General features: G+C 33.4%; 1 protein-coding gene across 2 annotated transcripts in view; it reads right to left on the bottom strand.

Annotated features, from left to right (window-relative positions):
* GABA-B-R1 (gamma-aminobutyric acid type B receptor subunit 1) overlaps positions 1-20,937 on the bottom strand; it is a 264,127-nt gene that overhangs the window by 13,449 nt on the left and 229,741 nt on the right. For both annotated transcript variants that reach the window (XM_073080154.1, XM_073080153.1), the window contains exons 12-14: positions 19,799-20,006; positions 16,012-16,268; positions 6,379-6,516 (exon numbers count right to left, since the gene is read on the bottom strand). In XM_073080154.1, coding sequence (XP_072936255.1) covers positions 6,379-6,516; positions 16,012-16,268; positions 19,799-20,006 — 603 coding nt within the window. The remainder of the gene's footprint in view (positions 1-6,378; positions 6,517-16,011; positions 16,269-19,798; positions 20,007-20,937) is intronic.

Genomic DNA, 20,937 nt, shown 5'->3' with positions numbered 1-20,937 from the left:
AATAATCAAAATAGTTATTTAGTCAGTTGTCAGTTATTGTTTTTTTAAGTTCATCAGCCATAGATTTTTGACTTCATGTTTTTCAAAAGCAGTCAGTCTCTCAATAAACGAGCGACACGGTGGCGCCCGGTACTGAATGCGAAAGATTGACAATTCCATTAATCAGCGCGAACGGCCCATGCAGCGAGGGGATTAATACAAAAACTTTCTATTCCTATTCCTGTTTCGTTGCAAACCCACATAGTTACGTCAATAAAGTGACTATGTATGTAATTTCGAATTCACTGTTACTTTCTAAGATTATAATCAATATAAAGTATATTTCAATGTAAAGATATATTTTTCATTAAAATGCTTTTTTAAATCTAGTTTTTAACAACATTTAACCTTTAGATTTTTGCTTTTCGTATTTTACCAACTGGGATGCATAAAAATAATTAGGCCGACATTTTGAAGCGTCCGTCATATTTAGAATGACGTCACTAAGCTAATCATGCATTGTCATCAACACCAAACGTGCATGCAAAATTTCAGTTCGGTCGGACACAAAATTTCAGTTCGGTCGGGGTTAATTGGTAGAAAATTCAATTGTAAAGCCCGCTCCACATTCTCGCGAGAATCTAGCGAGAATGCGAGAAAACCCCGTTTCGTATAGGCTCCACATTCTCGTTTCTCGTGCTTTTTTCCGTTCTCGCCAGATTCTCGCGAGAATGTGAAGCGGGCTTAAGAACCGACTCTTACATACGAACTAACAAGGCGGGTTGTATATTATTATAAATCTTGTAATAATAAAAATCTCCAGTGAAATATGTTTAGGATTTCCGATGCACTAACGGAATTACGCAAAGTAGTGGTTCTGCGAAACGACGATAGGGTGCAGTCGGCCATTTTGAAAATGAAGGATTGACATTTCCATTAATTAGTTCCAATTATTTTGAACCGAAGTCTTGAATTGCATTATTATCCGAGCTATTACCGTTCAAAGTTCATACTTTATTTTTAAAAATGTTGATATTTTTTTTTATAATATAGGAGTAGCAGACGAGGTTTATAGTTATACATACACTGGTAACACTAGTCGACTTAAAGTTACATTTTAATACACGATATGAATTATATCTCACATTATGAAATTAAAAAGATAGTAATGATCGCTCTAATTTGAAACTTACCCACTGGATCCATTGTATAAAATATTAAAACGAATAAAGATTGCCTTAATCCATACACATGGGCCCGACGGAAACTAATAACAACTGTGACCTCTGTTATTCAAACGATAACTTTAAAACTCATTCATGCTCGCGTCAGGTTATAATTAAAGTTTGACATCAATCCGAACCATTCTGAACACGAAACCAACTTTTGGGTACGCCGCCTACAATTTTAGTTTAAAAATGGTCACAGTGGTACATATGAACAGTAAAGTCTCTATTGTAATGAGTTGCTAAAACTTTCGGTGATTTAAAATGTTCATGAAAATCGTGATAGCTGAAAATATTAATATTAGATAATATTTTTAGTAAAAGTATCTAAAAATATCCGCCCTAAGACGTACTTGCTTATAAAATTAAGCTTTTTACGAATAATGGTTTTCTTGGGAAGCTTTCAACTTTTTAAATATTAAGGCGGATTAGAACATCTTTCAAATAACGAGAAATATGAAGCTTGTCTTTAAGCCCGCTCCACATTCTCGTGAGAATCTCGCGAGAACGCGAGAAAAGCATGAGAAACGAGAATGTGGAGCCTAACAAATCGGGTTTTTCTCGCGTTCTCGCAAGATTCTTGCGAGATTCTCGCGAGAATGTGGAGCGGGCTTTAGATTAAATTACTTGTATATACCTACATATGCTATTCTATCATTGTTAGTATTAAGTTACTTTCAAAGAGGTGAATCAAACCATTGTGAATTTTTAAACAGCAATTAACAGGAGCTTAGGAAAATATTTGAGTAGAATCCATTAAGATTCGCCAATACGAATCTGTAATGAGGCTTAATAGAATATTATGTGGTATTAAATTAAATTTGTTTTGCATTAGGAAACGCTTCCTTGTAATTATAAATTCAGCAGAATCTTTTATTTTTATATCTTTAACATAAAATAAATTTCTTAGTAGTTGTAAATATTGTAATACTTGAATAATAAGTGTAATTTTAAAGAATTAATATTTCCTATACTATCTACATAGCTTTTTTAGCATAATTATTCTATTTAAGTATGTTAGAAAGTAATAAGCATTTTGTTGATTTTATTATTTCTCGTCCCTCTTTGAACAAAACTTTTATTTTAATTGTGTAGGACAATATGACGCTTTAATTGGATAATGTCGTAAGCTTGTAGGTAAGTAAGTCATGTTATCTGTGTAACACCACATTGTACTAATGCGTGAAAAGGGGAAGGCGAGGGAAACACTGCATTATCTCAGCTAAGAAGATTGTTCCGTGAAAATACACGTCAGGGTAATTACGAGGCAAGATGATCAAGTCGTGTTCTTTTGTGTACATGTGCTATGTACATTGTATAATAGACTATTATTAACGAGTATAGTCTGCGGCAAACTGCTAGGGATGTGACAGTAATGGGAAATAATCGATAAAATAAAAATCGATTTCATCTTTATTAAAAATTAATTGATTTTTCAAAAACCGATTTTAATAAAAAAAAAAACGATTTCTTGTATTATTTAAAGGTAGGTACATGCTTTTCATATTCCAATAGTTAGTAATTAGGAACCCAAAAACCGTTATTGATATAAATTTAAGTACGTTCTTCAAATAAAAAAAAATGTCATAAAATTTCCAGTCCTATTGTACATTTCACTGGTTTTAAAATAAAAACTTAAAGTGAGGATTTAAAAAACTAAAAGACTACTCTATAGTTTAAGAATTAAACTAAAATACAAATGTTTCGTTAATGTTCAAGTTCAAAACAATAAAATAATAATTACGTGTAAAAATGGGCCTATTAAATTCTGACCACTATTAAACGCATGAACTTAAATCGAGATTTTTCATCCAACGCATAGATGGCACTGTTTGTAACATTGAAATTTTACACGATTTAAACACGTAATTTATATAATCGATTTATTAAAAATCGATTAATGTTAATATAAAAATCGATTATTACAAAATAATAATTATTACAAAATAATAATCGATTAAAACAAAAATTGATTATTTTCTAACATGCCTAGCTAGTACGCTCTGAAGTTGTTGCGAGCGAGTAGTCATACAATTTGCTATGGCGACGCTATTCATTTCTATATTCAGATCGGACTAACAATTTACGCGGACTATAACTAAAGTTGTATAACATGTTCGAACGTCGTAATTTAATTTACTTATCTTCAGATGATCAATACTATGCCGCCTGCAGTGAATTTGGAAAAGGGAAAAAATAATTGGGTAACTACTATTCTAAGTTAAATTATTAACGAAAAACAATAACACTGCCCAATTATAGTTATGGCCAAACTGCTAGTCCGCATCTCCAGATGATCATTACTATACCTGTTGTGAATTCTTTGAAAAAGAAAAAATAATTGGGTAACTACCATTTGAAGTTACCATTAACGAAAAACAATAACAACTGGCCAATTACTGCTGTCGTTCATAATGGTTCGTAAAAAATACACCTGTTGTGGGTAATTACTGTGTGTTTCGTAGAGTACTTTGGAAAAAATACCGCTGGGTAATTAATGTTGTCGTTCAAAATGATTCGGAACAATTATACCTGTGTATTTACCGCTTGTCATTAGTGTAAGCCAGAAAAATAACGCGACTGGACAATTACTTCTGTTGTCAATAATGATTCTGAAATTGTATCAATCGGTAATTATTGCTTGTTTTAGAGTATTTCGGAAAAATAATACCACTGAATAATTGGTGCAGTTGGTAACTACTTTGTGTCGTCAAATTACATGGTAAAATTTAAGCTACTAGGCAATGATTACTCATCGTTAAAATATTTCGGAAAATTTTAGTTAAGTATTAGTTTTTTGAAAAAAAATACTGAAGTCCTATATGTGAGCTTTCAACACCGTGAATTCAAAACTCGATCCAAATTGTGCGAGCTTATTGAAAGGGGCACAGCTTTTGGAATACCATTTGATGGGCGGTAGAAAATAAAAAAGTCCAGCTGCAGTGGGAAATACCTGCGCTATTGACAAAGCGAGGCTGGTAGGTTTTCAACAACCGACTACGCGGACTTTTCACTACTTTTAGTGTATTTTTGAAAATTCCAAATACGAATTTGTGCGTCAAAAATTCATATCCAGGTATGTATCTAGATTTATTTGGGAACTATCCTTTGTAGAGCCAGATTTATTTGTGTTGCCGCTCTTTTTCTTTTTAGTAGTATGTAGTGTGTAGTCTATGTAGTTCAAAGCGCATATTTTTGTACATAATTTAAATCAGGTATATAAATGTACAATATAATTAAAAGCAATTAGACGCGTCACGTAGCGTAGATTTTAGTCGCAATAAGTTAATTACAAAAAAGTGTGTGTGTGTCAGCTACGACGCACGATTGGAGTTAACTCCTTAAGAACGATAATTATGATATATATCGAATAGAAAAAAAAGGTAAATGAACGCATCTGCTAAAATGATAAGAGAAACAAACATATATCTGTAATTATTCGGATTATTTATATTACTTCAAAAATAGAAATGGGTCGTAATAATTTAATATAAGTATTACAAAATATTATATAAATATAAAATATATTTAATCAATTGATTAAAAATAATAATAATAAAAACACTAAATAAAAGATCTAGCTGTTCGTATTTAAAATGTATATTATTGTTTCCGCATCGCATTCCGCATCCATGTGTTTTTTGGATTCTTCTTCATTATCATCTAAATCAATTTCTTGCATATTTTCAAATATTTTTTCAACTTTAATCACTTGATGATTTGTTTAATAGTACATAAAAATACACGTATCAATGCATAGAAGTACAAGAAAACTTTAAAATCAAAACATTAAAACTTGATGGTTAGGTTGCTGTTTATGTACGTTGTATATAGATGTAGATATTATACTACCCTACGTCAGTAGGATAATATATCTATGGGGCGCATGGGTATAATAGCGCCATCTAGTGGCAAGTTTTATAAATTGTAAGTTTGCACGTTTTTCAATCTATGTATTTTGGTTCCAAATATTATAATGGTAACTTAATATAATTGTTTATATTAAAGTAAATTTTAATATAATATAATTATTTATATTTAAAACAATGTTAAACGTTTTATAACTTAAAACTTAATAATTATAATTTCTTTGCCATCTATAAAATATCCTTGTTGCAATTTACGGATGCAATTTATATGAGACTCAATAAACATGTTATTATATGTAATTTGGATTGTTTCTGAATGTTTTATAATTCTAGAATTCATTTAAAACGTATTGCTAATTTTATATAACTTATTTTGAACATAATTCATTACCAATAATTCTGTAATAAATATTAAATAATACTGTTTTGATTTTGCCCGTTTATCGTTGATAGATGGTGCTGATCAATAATGCATCCATTTTTATAAGTTAAATTAATATATCAGTAACTTACAAAAGCCTCTTTATGTTAAAAACTTATTTTGCTAATATTATATCTTATTCAATTACTTACTGATTTTATATGTTACTCTTCTTTAAAAACGTTCATAAAAGATTGTTAATCATATTATGGCGCCAATGTTCATATTTTTCATAGTGTTTATAAATGATCAAACCTATAACTTAATTTATGCAAAAATGTAAACAAATTAGTTAATGACGTTTTAATGTTTTATATATTGCTAATTATTTTTATTGTAATAATTACTTTCATATGGGATTTGAACTTACTGTATTTTAAATTAATAAAAGCACTCTTGATTCATATTTTGGTTTCCGTTACGCCTCAACTTTTCGTGTTACACTTGATTTTACTCCTCATAAAATTTCCGTACCGGGCCTTATAACTCAAATCGTTTCTTAAGGAGTAAACTCCAAAAATACAAATAAGTCGTTATTTTACAGATTAAATTAAAATATTGCGGCCTCCCAAAAAAAGTACTGCTCCCTTACGACTGATAAGCTATGCCCTTGAACTAACACTTCATTTACTTCATCTTTGTGTTCCATGAACATCCACACGCTTCGCGCGTCGCAAGCGCTTCCTACAATTCCCTATAATTCGCTAAAAATCTATAAAAAAGCACTTGCAAGCCTACACAATACAAATCAAACGATTTATTCGCACGTTTGAATTTGTAAAGCTTTGTGGTGGCTTAGAAAGCGCATACGCAGTAAAGTATCAACAATCAACAATAAAAAAGACTACCTCTGTAGTTAATTAATCTGTAGTACAAAACATACCTGTGCAATAAGTTTCTGGAGCTCCTCGTTCTCCTTGACGAGTTCCCGGAAGCGCTCTTCGTCGGCGGGCGCGGAGCCCGAGCCCGAGCCGCGCCCGCTCTCCGCGCGCTCCGTCGGGTGCCGGATCACTTCTATCACCTGTGGTACGGGTACTGTGTTATGTCACTGGGTTTTATTGGAGTTGGAGGTGAATATTGGGTCTGACTGATATACCCGTGAAAAACTTAGGAACTCCCCATCTTTCTCACGATCTTTCCCTTTACCGTTTAAGTTAGTGATACCTAATTATTTTTAATAAATATATAACTAAGAAAGAATCAGAGGTTAAAACTTAATCCAGAGATTAAAACTTCAAATCCCCCCATTGAGATGCTGGCTACACGCCGGAGATTAAAAAAAATCTTCAGGTAGAGTGAAGTCTATTAATACGCACTTGACCAGCATGGCAGACTGTGTCCTAAATCCATCCCACTCGATATTTCTGGTCAGCAATGCAGTAATAACCTATTACGACGACTGTTTTGCCACAATAGACATATTGGGTTTGTCGCTATTTCGCCTATTATATAATGTTATGTTCATTATAAATATTTAAGAATATACAATAGATTTTGAGAGTAACTTCATTCTAATCTGACTAGAACCGACTACTGTATGTTTAAGATTAGTAGTAATTTAACTCAGACACATAAAGATATGGTTAACAAACCCACTATAAACATAAATTGGATAATATAGATTAGGTACGCAGCGTAGAATGTGACCCACGGCTAAGATTCGGGATTTTCAATATTAAAATTGACTCCTTGACAACTGACTTGACAAATTGATTGAATTCCTAGTATATTTTTACTATTGAACATATAAATACCGTCCTATATATTTTCTGCTTTACCCAAAGGTTGACTGGTATAGAATGCTTCTAGCATTAAGTCCGCCTTTTATACCGAATTTTATGGTATAATAAAGTTCTAAATAAATAAATAAAATTTATTTGTATGACAAAATAATTGCCAATTGCACGATAATACAATGCTGTGTCATTTGTCAAGTGCGGTAATTATTTTACAATAACAATGAATATTATAATAACTTATTCATGGTACCTGTATACGGTTATCGAATATTAATGATAATTATAATCAGTGCAGTTTTAACAATTAACGTTCAATTTGGCTGTGCGGCCACAACATAATTTTGTATGAAAATTGTTTAAAATAAGCGTAATTAGGTTATTAACATAATGAAAGAATATTGAAGACTGGATTGTTATTCATATTATCGGGGTTATATTATACAGGGGCAATTAATTGGAAATGTTTGCCTTTCAGCATCCGTTGGAAAATACTGGATTTTGATGAATGCTGATTTGTTTGTTATTTGATTGATACTACCAATATTTGCACTTATTATTATTGAACATAGTATTATTAACGGAATTATCGCAATAAAAAACTACTTGTCGATTTCTTTTATTAGTAAATTTATCATAGAGAACATGCGGGCACATTTACCATCTTTTACACTTTTATTGGTTAAAAGAATAATGTAAGTACACTTTTTTCATCATAATTATTCCTGTCACAATGTTGGCTTTGGGCCTTTTTTCAGAATGAAAAGGGTAAAAGCCGCAATGTGATTAAAAACCGGACCTCAAATGTGACCTCATTTATATCACGGCTTTAAATTATATTCCTATTGTAAAAAAATAATGGAATAAGACAATACAGAACCCTTATAAAAACCGTACAATTTTATGATCGTAATTTGATCTTAATTGATTTAAAACGAATAGTTGGCAAGTGTAGAAATGTATACCTGAATAAACAACTCTGTAAAAAGGTGAAATATCAACCTACCTTGTAGGAATATTTGTTCTACCTTGTAGGAGTATTTATTCAAATAATCTGAATTATTCAGAGTACCGTTCATAACCATCAACTTTGCCTATGAGTTCTGTAAATTTTGTTTAGACAAGGTCCTTTTATCATCTTATTACAGCACTTTCTCTTGATTAAGGTTCATATCGCGCAAGTTCTAAGACGCTGGGAATATTTCGTGATATTTAAGTTTACTTGAGGAGTTTCTCTTTGACCTTCCGACCCTGCCTTTACGAAGAACATTGTACTGATATACGCCTGTCGTTACCGCCCTCTTTATGTACTGCGGGCCACTTGGCTTGTATTTACACCAACATTAAATGGAGTTTGTTACCATACGAAGTGTTTTATGATTCTTTTAAGGTTCTAATCATTTCTATCTCGATCATATATCGCAGTCGTAGTGAAGCGGCATATTGTCGGCATATGAACCTGTCTTTTTTTTAAGCTATTGCATAGCTTTTATCGCGGGCTTTGAGCGCGGCGACCGAATCGAGAAATTCCGTAACGAAAATAAGTAACACCTTTCAACAACTCGGTTGCCTGGAGACTTGATATCCAACTATCAAGTCTCCAGGCAACCGAGTTGTTGACTGTCAATAGAAAAATATGGATATAATTGAATAAAGTATTATTTTACATTCCTTATTATTTTATTTGATATTGGCGACGAGATGTCGAATGAACTAAAAAACAATAAGGAAATACGAGCCACATTACGTGGGTTAATGAAACGAACCGAAAATTACATTTCGGGAATAGAAAAAAATGACATTGAAGAAATAAATATACGACTGAATTCTTTACAAGAAAATTTGAACAAATTCTACGCGATTCAAGAAAAAATTGAATGGCTTACAGAAGAAGAAAATTTAGAAGAGGAAATAAAATACAGGTACGAATTTGAAGAAATATATACAAAGCTAAAATTTAAATTTTTGAATGTACAAAAAGAAAATAATCGGCTAATACCTGAATGTTCTTTTATATCAGCAAGAGCGGAAGTTTATTTGATAAACTGTTAACTGTCAAGGCACGCTTGAGACGTACACCTAATACAAAAGAGTTATCACCTTATCAGTTAATGTTCGGCAGAGAGGTAAGAACCTATATGCATGCCTTATTTAAGAAATCCGCCCCACTATCCAGATTACATTACAATGCACCGCCAACGCAGGAGTTCGGACAAGGTGATAAGGTACAAGTCCGCAGTTACACCAACCCAAGAGTTAAATGGGAGTTCGGAGTCGTCATCCGAAGATTAGGTAGACTCCATTATGAAGTCAGAACTGAAAATGGCATACTGGTGCGCCGTCACCTTGACCAAATGCTGCCGGCGCCCCTGGTGGTGTAAGTGAAAATAGCGGTGGAGGACTGTTGGATATCAAGTCTCCAGGCAACCGAGTTGTTGACTGTCAATAGAAAAATATGGATATAATTGAATAAAGTATTATTTTACATTCCTTATTATTTTATTTGATAACTTTAATTCGTCAACTTGAACACAGATGGCAGTAATACACATTTTTTATAATCCGTGCAGAAATCTTAAAATTGCGTGAAGTATATTTTATATTCCCATTATAAAATTCAAAATTATATTACCATATTATCAAAATAATATGTTTTATCAACATAAGCTATGTTGAATTCTGGATTGATAAAATAACGTAAAAGAGTGTTTGTTATTTTTAAACGTACAATTACAACTGACAGACTTGACAGCACAAAATCAAAACGCCATTATGATTTATGGTACAAATAATTTGTGTACAAAGTGTTTTAAATATGAATAAACAAAGTGCATTTATTAATGAAAAATGCGATGTACCTGTAACATTCGGCCAAATGTCACAGGCACATCGCATTGATCCATTTATATTGCTGGTTGTTAATACTTTACGTCACTTATTAAATACTTTTCTATTTTATATTTTAGAATGTTCAGTCTTGCTTGGAGTTATGAAATGTCAGCTGATATTTGCAATGTCTTATATAATGGAGATATGATAAAATAGTGGATAAAGATGTATTCATGTAAATGTTGATGATTATGGAAGAATATATTGTATTTCTGGAATTCCTTCTGAGCGTTTTCATAGCATAAAAAATGCTATGCAATAGCTTTACCGCGGCAGTCTCCGAGTGCCACACGTATTTTTTTTATTATATAGGAGTAGCAGACGAGCATGCAGTCCACCTGATGGTAAGTGGCTACTGCCGCCCATGGACATCTGTAATCAATTTCAGATTAGATATTCCTACTTGAGGTCGGCCAAAGATGCGCAGCTACCCCTGAGGACTAAGCTAGAACGCCTCGGAAAAGAATGTCTCCCTTACCACACCCTTCAAAACGGAACACAGCAGCGCCTAACACTGCTGTTATTAGGCAGAAATAGGTGTGGCGGTGGTGCCGCCGGAGTCAAACCACAAAGGGTTCTACCACCTTCAAAACCTGTCTACTGAAACGTAGAATTATTTCACTTTAGAAATAGGTGTGATGGTAGTACCTACTACCACGGTAGAACTGTAATGGTTGTACCACTTTTTACACTTGAGTGAGGCGGATTGCGTAATATTTCAGTGTCAGATATGATGTAAGTAACACCTAAGTGTTTCAAAGGGTAGTAACGCGTCTTTGAACAATGTCTAAGAGAAATCTTATCTTCTTTAGTGAAAGGTATTCATTAAGAAGACATACTATTAACTGTTACTTAAGATCAGACACATTTCAAACATAACAACGACCAATTGTTAAATGACTAAACAACCGTTTTAATAGTTTTCATAAATAGTACACAAGATTAGCCAAATCTTCGTCTGAAGAAGTATGTAATGCAATTTCAGTGCATCAAAATTGGCGTATCAAAACTCATGAGTCATTAAGTAAGAATAAAGTAAAAAAGATAAGGTCGCTAATGCGCGCGATCGATGCGCCCCACTTGTCTTTGAATGGCTCGAATGCGATGTCAGGGGACTCAATGAGAGTAATACGGCGTGAATTTCGCTTCGTTTTGGTATCATTAATAGGGCCCAGTTAGTTATATAGTTAGTAATAAACGATTTTACACTAATTAATCTTGGTTCTAACTTATTAAGAATTGTAATTGATAGAATTCAAAAATTGCGTAATTAATTTTTTGACACATTATTACATTTTGTTAATAAAACACGTGTATTAGCCACGTAGCTTATGAAGATTGTCACCAATCAACGAAGTTAAGCATTCTCGGGCGCGGTTGTCAATTGGATGGGTGACCAAGAGTGGTTAAATGTAATGACCGTTTTTGTGCTTTGCAGGACTCGTTAAAGTTTTGGTGTCGACCATTATCTTAGGATAGCAGTCGGTAATATTGTAAGAGGTGTTTGAATACGCCACCAATACATTTCTCTGACTATCTGCATTGAAACAGTATGGTGAAGCACACTCCACAGATTGTAACACACCAAGAAGATCAAGGTCCTAAAAACCCAGCACTCGTACAAAAAGACAGCAGCCATATCCAATCTCGGTATATCCAATGAGACATTCAATTTCTGATCATAACATTTTCCACTTCCAATACACGATCATGAGCCATATAGTAAAAATAAGTAAAAACGATAAAGTCTAATGTGCGCGATCGATGCGCCCCACTTGGCTTTGAACGGCACGAATGTGATGTCAGGGTCTTAATGACAGTAATACTGCGTGAATTCCGCTTCACTTTGATATCGTTAAAAGGTGCCATATTGCGATAATTATTTGTAATAAGGAATAATTTTATAATACCATTCGAGCGCTCATAATCAAATGTTATAAACACGTTTCAATTAGATTTTGTGAATAGGTATATTCCGAGTTATACTGTTATAAGATGAGATGTAATTTCATTCTTAAATTTGCCAATATTAGTGTTCGCCTACTGATCAAAATTGTATCAATATAAATATTGACCATTTTGTGTTCTTTTTATTGATAATGTTAAGGACTTTATTCTTATCGCGCGTGTTTACAACCGCACGGGTGCTGAATACATCCTATCGTGTCATAAGCACGCGCACACAAATAGCGAGAAGACTTCAGTAAGTTAATTAAGGTGTGCGATAGAAAAGAAAAGCGTCTTTATGAAAATGATTATACATAGTTTAAAAAATAAAAACCAAGCTAAAATCGTTAATCCTGATTCCTGACGATCCTGATGAGAAGAATGGGATAAAATTATTAAAATCGTGTATTGTCATCGGTTCTTGATGATTGTTCAAAATTTTTAATCGGGCCGTTCAAAGTGGGTAAAAATCGAGTTCAAAGATTCCGTTACATACATACATAGATACCACCCACGTTAATAAAAGCGTGGTAAAAAGGAAGCGAATAGGCTGACAAAAGTTAAAAAGGCATAAAACTATTTTGTATTTGCGTATTTGTAAAAAAAATTATAGGTTATATATTTTCAATAACATTATGCTGATCTTAAACTCAATGTCTATTTCGTCAGGGTTGATTGATGTGTACCTATTTTCGGTAACGTCGTTTATATTTTCGATCATGACACTTACCTCCAAAAGTAGAATTTCCAGAAATAAATATTATCTATGTCATCCAAGCCTACGCTAACGATGCAAGAAATGTACTTACAATTGTCAGTGACAGAAAATCTTATTTTCCTTCTAAGGCGCTGGTGCTAGAGAAAATCTTACGAAGCATTATCAACATTGTGACAGTCAAAGGGTAGCCATACGTAGAGGAAGAAATATTGGGGTCTTATCTGTTATTCATTGGTTAACAACCGATATTGTGAGAATCCGACGGGACTTGTAGCTCCCCTTGAATTAATGTGTTAGCAGTTTGTTATCAGATAGCGCAAGGTTGCCAAAACATTAGTTCTATTTACGGTCGGCATGTTTCGTATTAGATAACGCTTTCTAGAAACCTTCAAGTGCAGAAATTCTATCTTAACATAATATAATGGTATTTCGTAGAACTACTGTTATAAGGTTAGATACTCATACCAGATTGTAATAATTCCTTTATATGAAATTTGCCTCATGTCAAGACGAAAACGAAGAATGAACTAAGCTTCACCAAGGTATTTTTCTTGTACAGAACAATTGACACGCAATAATTTAATCAATGTGACAAGCGCTGGTTCTCTTGTGTACACACTTGTACATGTGTAGACTCTATTATGCAGAGATAGTGTATGCCCCTCTTGTATTGGATCACAGCTACACCTCTATCTTTATGGACAACGCTTATCATGCTCGTCTGCTACGTAGAAGGTCCTGGGATCGCTGTCGTTTTAAAAATATAACCACAACTGTGAAATTAAATTTGTTATTTAGGTATCTGTCTTTGTAGGTCTATCTGATCTATGACGCTGAAAATCTCATTGTGATGTGTAGCCTACTTGCATTTTACTTCTACCTCCCACCTTCCTCTCCTAATACAATAAAAATGTAATGTGACCCTTTCCTATTCTCTTTCCTTTGTTCACATACTCGTATAACGCTAAAAGTACCAGATGGCTTCTGGTACAATTTGCCTTGGTAATAATAGTAACTCGTTTCGTAGATTAACGTTTAGGACAGTTTGCTCTGCAACGTTCCCAAGGGATCGTGGTTATAGATTCTCCAAGTAATGCGTGAAGTTGCTTGGTGATGCCGGCAATGAATTTGCTAAGAACTTGTAGTTAACATTATTTATAAACCCTAATTATAATATAGCTGTTGCAAAAGATATCAGCAGTGATTGGCTAATTAGGGTTTAAATTCCAGGCATGAAACCCCAAATTGTTACCAAAGTTATGTGCGGATATGTTGTGTAAAAGAGAATATTGTGAGGAAAACTACATAGTACACATTACTTGTACACGCTACCATTAAGGAATAAAGTTCGAATGTCTCAGTGTCCTTTGCTAAATCAATAAATAAATGTTGTTATACCATCCAAGAAGGATAACCTTTGACCTTTAGACGTCCATAAAATATTATAAAACCGAAGATTGCCCCGAGTACTCGAACGTAAAGTATCAACGGAACGAGCTTGTTAGCTTGTTAGGTTACATCGCCTGTTAAAATCACCGTAATAGTTCCTTTCGAACTTCGTGCCTTGTTGTGTTCTCTTTTGTACAATTGTAGACAAGATTTCGAATAATGGCCTTTGATTTTGTTTATTAGACCATTACTAGACATAAATATGTTATCCGATTTTTTCTGGAAAGTAAATGATTCTATTGAATTGTGTCTATGTATCTAAATATGAGTATATGAAAATCTAAATATTGTTGACTTTAATAATATATAGATACAGGTGCGTTTTAAGTTATATTTTATACCATTTAGTTAGTATCGTTAATTTTGACACTTCGAACTATTGCCTTACGTCATAGAATTTGGCACAAATTTGATTTTAAACATTGCGATTAGCGTTCTAATTGGCTATGATCCAAAAATGAAGGATTTGGCGATAAATAGTTGGAACCTACGCTGCTTTTCGATTGAGCTTAAATGGCACTTATTATGGTAAATTGCGTACTTGTTTGTGCAAAGTAGGGCATGTGGTGTGAACAACAAGAATTGACAGCGAGAATTGTAAATATTTATAGTCATCAATCCATTATCGGGCCACTGTTGAGTAGGTCTTCTATGAAACACATGTTTTCTCACGTGTTACTTTCATCGTTAAAGTCGTCATTAATTTCACGTAACATATATGTATTCGAACTAGTAATTATTGAAAACACAAAATTCTCGACTGCTTAAAAAATAATTGAAAAGGAAGATAATGTAGCCTATGGTACTCCCACAATTTAGGCAAAACCAACTACATCTCATATGGTAAGCCGACAAGATGTTTTGGCGGAAAGGCGTGCCAAAGAATGTGACACACATACATACTTAAAACATGTACCGCAGTCAATAAACACATAGATGGATGAGATTCGAACGTGTGGACCTCAGCTTTAAAGGCTGAAAAGAATGCCACGACCCTAACACAGTTCTTCCTCAATCGTACGTAAACTACATCATTGTAGTAGTAGTGGTATATAGTATGATTTTCAATTCTTTTATAAATTTCTTTTAAACTCTAAATACCTACTGTGATTAAGATTGCTTGTCTTATTAAAGAAATGCATGTCTATTTATCAACAATTATCAAACAAAACGTTAATGTATTCGCAAAATCATGGGTTAACAAAGGTAGGTTAAATATGTTACTATATAATATGTTTATCTGTTACATAAACATTAATTAGTGCCTTTGACATTTAGAACACTGTGATCATTTATTGAATTAATCGAGAGTGGCGCTTTGTTAACGAACACCATGTACTTTGTACGCATATTAAATTTCGCCGCCAAAATAATATGTGAATAAACTGATTTGTTACCAGCAATTTATTAAATTGAATAATATTGAAATATAACATCATTACATCAATTTCTAATATCGTTACTAAAATGTTATTAAATATGTTATACAATTTAGGAGTCAGCATAATGAAATTAATGATTGTTTACATTAAAATATGGGAAATAAATATCAAATTATGAACAGTTTTGAAAGTAAAAAAACACTTCCTATGAAATAATCACCTAAAACAAAAAGAAGCAAACACACATATATGTACATACATATAAAAACAGGAATCCCAAGAAAAAGTTCAAATTGTATAATTTGCAATTTCTTCAAATTTTGTTACGAATTAACTTACATACTCATAATATATTACGATTAGAATTACAACAAGAACAAAAGCACAGTACTAACCTTGGGAACAAAAATGAGCGCCATGCTGAGGAAGCAGCAGAAGACGATCGCGAGCGACACGAACGCGAAAGCGGCGTCCTGCTGGCTCGCGATCACGAAGGTGACGGGCGCGGTGATGAGGCACAGCACCACCACGTTGTAGATGCTCATGCCCACGTACCGCGAGTCGTTGATCTGCCGCACCTTTACCGAGCGCGTCTCGTATGCCAGGAACAGACCGAAGATGAGCACTAGGCCCTTGTAGCCGTACATCACGCCTGCAAGGAAAATGTAGTTAGGAAACAGATTTTGATAGTTTGACTGTCAGTTAGGAAAGGGCAATAGAAATCCGAGATGTAACAGATGAGAATCAGGCAATTGCAACCACGAATCTTGCAAGAAAATTATGATACTTAAAGTGGTATTATTAGTTTGGTTTTCTAATACAGGGAACAATTTAGCAAATTCATATCAGTTACTAGCAATAGCTGTTATAACTAAAGATGTCGTCAAAGTCGTTCAACTGACGCGTTATTTATGTTGAACTTAGGTTAACGGCAAACTGCATGAAAATGTTGTTTCCCAATTAAAGCAATGGACTTTTCATGGTTAATGAACAAAATTTGATTTAGGTTGATAAAATGTTGTAATGTTTATATTAGACCATATATTCCATATTCATACCACTTTTTAGTTAAGTTAATATACAAATGTAGTAAAATACAACATTGCATAATGGTGACACAAATGGATAAATAACATTATGTAACTAAAAACTAAAAATTATGTGTGTTATAAAACAATCTGTTTCAATATTTGTTATCATAACAAAACAAAATATTGAAATAAAAGGTATAAATAATCCGTCGACCTTTCCTTATAGTTGTGTGAAACACTGCCATTATAATGTAGGAGTTTTCGATATCAGAACCATTCTACTAGTGAAAAACTCTCAAAACTGAAAGGAACATTTTTCGTATCTTCCCGAATATATCAATTTGTTTCTTACTCGAGGGGATTCGGAAAATCTAGATTGTGCCATTTCGCAAAAAGTGACTCGTCTTTTATACGAAGAATTACGTTTGGGTTTTTTACATAAAACGATAGCGGATTTGGTGCTTTTTAGTTTTATTGACAAATGTTTATTGTGTATGAACGTTATTGATTTCATAGGTGCGTGCTAGCTATTCATGGAGCGTTTCAAAAGATCATTCAATGGCGATTACATTCCCGACATTATCAAATTTGAACATTATTCAAAACTGCTAATGCTAATGAAATTAACAATTCTCTACATAATTCACCTGTTAATATTATACATTAAGCAAAATACTTTCATTTAAATAGCAGAAACATTAAGTCTGGCGACTTTAATGAAGAAACAGATGTTATTAACAACTTTAAAAGTTAGATTTTGCTTTTGAACTTACGGTCGCAAATGAGCCCAATGACGGTGGCCGGAGAATTTCTAAATGTTCTTTATTTTCATAAACTAAATTATCTCATGTTGGAGCTCATATTTTGTAATTACTTCCAAGCCTCAACTTAAGCTCGTAACTTATATTTTTTTCAAAAATCATAGGGGAGTGGTTTCGTAACTTTTATTTCTCGACGTTCTCATATTTTGGCGACTCAACTCTGTTATGATGCTAATTAAGATTTATGCTTGTAATTTGTAAGGAATGAAATTTTGCTTTCCTTCTTGTTTTTATAAAATGTAATAAATTAGTTAAGCGTTTTACATAAATTATGAGTTGAGAAAGCTTACGGTTGACAATGAATGAACTTAATAGTAACTTCATGTAATATGATCATCATAATTACATTTTGCCAAATGAATTAATTTAGGATTTTGTTATTGGATACTTTGTTTATAATTATAGATATTTAAAAACGTAGATAGAAAACCTGTAACCTAAATAGTGAATTTGGTTGCCGAAAGAGATTCAAATATGTCTAAAATTCGAACAGAAACGTATGAATGGACAAATATAATGTTCAGCATATTCGTAAAATAAAACTGAATTCATATTTTTCATATTCAATACCTCAAATAAATGGACAAGCAATAAATTGTGATCCCAATCATATTGCATATTTTGCCACTACCGCTGTACTAAAGCATACAATGTATGTCTATGTCATGGAAAATAAATGGCAGTGTGATACTGTGGAATAACTATTTTTCATTAAATAACCATAAAATAGGAATAGAATGAAGTGATATATATTATGAATGGCTAAATGGGACAGTTATCCATCGATAATGTGGGCGCATCTCATAAATTGTCAGTATCCAAGCTATTTTCAATAATTTATTTATTTTTTTTTTTTTTTTTTTTTTTTTTTAACCTTCTATAATTTTATTGGATAATAATAAGGATTATATACAATATTTGAAACAATAAAATTAAATACTAATTAAACAAAAAAAAACAAATTATATACTAATAGAAACTTATTTACAAAATGTACATTATTTATTTATTTATTTATTTAATTCACAAAATCCACAGCTTGTAACAATCAATTTACAATCTAAACTTATAATATAGGTCTTGAAGCCAATTATGGATTTACAATATACTTATTAAGCTAAAAAACGTCACATAGTATTCATCACATTACTTAAGAATAAAAGCATGAGATTTATATATATATTTATATATTTCAACATATATATAAATAAACAAAGTGCTCGAGATTTTTTTTTTTTTTTTAAACGTGGAAGTGTGTATGGTGTGTGTGTGTGTGTGTGTGTGTGTGTGTGTGTATGTGTGTATGTGAGTGATTGAACGTGAAACAAATATACGAGAAGTTCGCATTGAAAAGACATGAATTATTTTATTAATTTTATGATCTGCAGTTGGACTCTGGACATTAATTGAACTATTATTGGTGACAGAAGAATCAAGTAGTTCTTCATTAACACAACAAATAAACGGACGATGAATACAACGATGTTCCAGTAAAATTCACAAAATATGCGCGTCATCATTGCATTTAAGGATTTATTTGTGACACTAGTAAACTAACGAGCCAAATTAATTCGTAAATTTAATCTAGATCAGGGGCGAATACTTGACTTTCTTCAATCTCATGTAGGAATCTAATCTTATCTGAGGTTGATTACAGATTGCCATGGGCGGTCAGTATAGGTGTCATTTTTGCTCTTACCAATTTGTCTTCTAGACCATCGAAATTAAAAAGAAACTAGTCCCAAGCAGTTAAATTTGAAACATAACTGATGATTATAAGGAGCTAGTTAACGAAGAATTGGTATGATGACAGTATGAAATAATCAAAGGACAAATGAAATGAGTAAAAAATATATTGATACGATTCTCAAAATAATCCAGTTTTAATATAAACCTTAAGATTTATTATATTTTCAATAAAATAAAAGTAAAAAATACTGCAGTCGGCCATCTTGCGTGAAACCGTAATCGGGGCAAAAGGCGATGTTTAAGTGTGACGTCATCAGCAGACGTCATGCTTAATTAAAAAATAGTATAAAAATGCTATTATTTCTTTAAGACTGAATTTATTGCCGAAATAATACGATATTCGGAATCAGTAGACATGTATTTTCATTTTAGAAGGGAATTTCAAAATTTGTCATAGTACAGATTGGTTGCACACAAACTATGATAGATCTAAACAATCACTCACCAAGACACTCAGTGTTGTGATGTTGCGCGCCTGCCAGCAGCCAGCGCTGTCAGCAGCGCCACGTCCACTCTCAGTAGAACACCCACTAGCGTGTACACTTCCAGCCGTGCCGGATACAACATGTCAAGACACTCACCCAGCCACACGGTGTTGTGCTCGCTCTCGCAGTGCTCGAGCTCGGGGCGGATGTGCACGTCGTCGTCGTGGTGGCGCGGCGCCTCCAGCGAGAACACCTCCACGCGGCGCTGCATGGGGTCGCGCGCCTGCCACGCCGTCAGCAGCGCCACGTCCACTATCAGCAGCCCACCCACCATCGTGTACAGCTTCCAGCCGTGCATCCGTTTCTGGGTAAACAAATGTACGATAAACTCGTAGACATACTATTGTGGGTTCTATCGTTGTTTTTGCGCATTATTTGGTCATGGTACAAGGAAAATTTACTATCTCCATAACGAGTCAGACGATGTTTTCAGGTCTTATTAAAAGTAAGGTGGTTCACGAAAATCAACCAGAGCATAGGTCTAACGTAAGATAATGTTAGCTATTTAATCCTTTTTGTCCTCTTTCGAGAATCTCTCCATTCCTTTTTAAACTGTCTGAGGTAATCAATACGAGAGACTAGAAAATGGTATTAAGTTACCGTCAGATACAAATATGTGTCTCTAATTCTCTACCGGATTTCAAACAACAAACCATTACCGTTGTTTGTGACACTATTAAATAACACCTTTACTGCAATGCGTTCAGCAAAAGCACTCCTCTAACTGATCTCTCACTCTATGCAGCTCATCCATGCATACGCTAAACAACAGAACCTACATGAGTTACGCGGTGCGGATATTGTTTCCACGATTTATGCGCGCCGAATATCGTTTCAAATAGGAAAAGCGAATGAGATGCTTCTGTTTTCGAGACAAGATAAACGGGCAAAGTAAACGGTATGTATTCAAACAAACAGAAGACTTCACGAATTATACCCGGTGAATAAATGTTATGGAGCAGTTACGAAAATTTCAAAGTTAAGATTCCCCTTTTAAGAGACCCTCCGAATACTTAGCTGGTATCAAAAGAAAACAAAGTCCCTTCAGCTGTTCGAGTTTTACGGTTTTCCGTAGGAAATTTATTTGTATCGTTACGCCAGTACCTACTTGAAAGGAGATAGAGCCAGTGTTTCGACCGGGAAGTAACTACCGGTTCATCCATTTCTGGCATGAAAGAGTTCTGCATACATTACATAGACAAGTGTGGATGCCGGCTGACTTATATAAACATGCA

This window comes from Epargyreus clarus, unplaced genomic scaffold (genome assembly GCF_041222505.1).
Source record: "Epargyreus clarus isolate Ecla_fem2 unplaced genomic scaffold, WU_Ecla_fem_2.2 ptg000014l, whole genome shotgun sequence".
In the NCBI taxonomy this organism is placed as follows: domain Eukaryota; kingdom Metazoa; phylum Arthropoda; class Insecta; order Lepidoptera; family Hesperiidae; genus Epargyreus; species Epargyreus clarus.
This window is presented reverse-complemented; position numbering and strand designations above follow the sequence as displayed.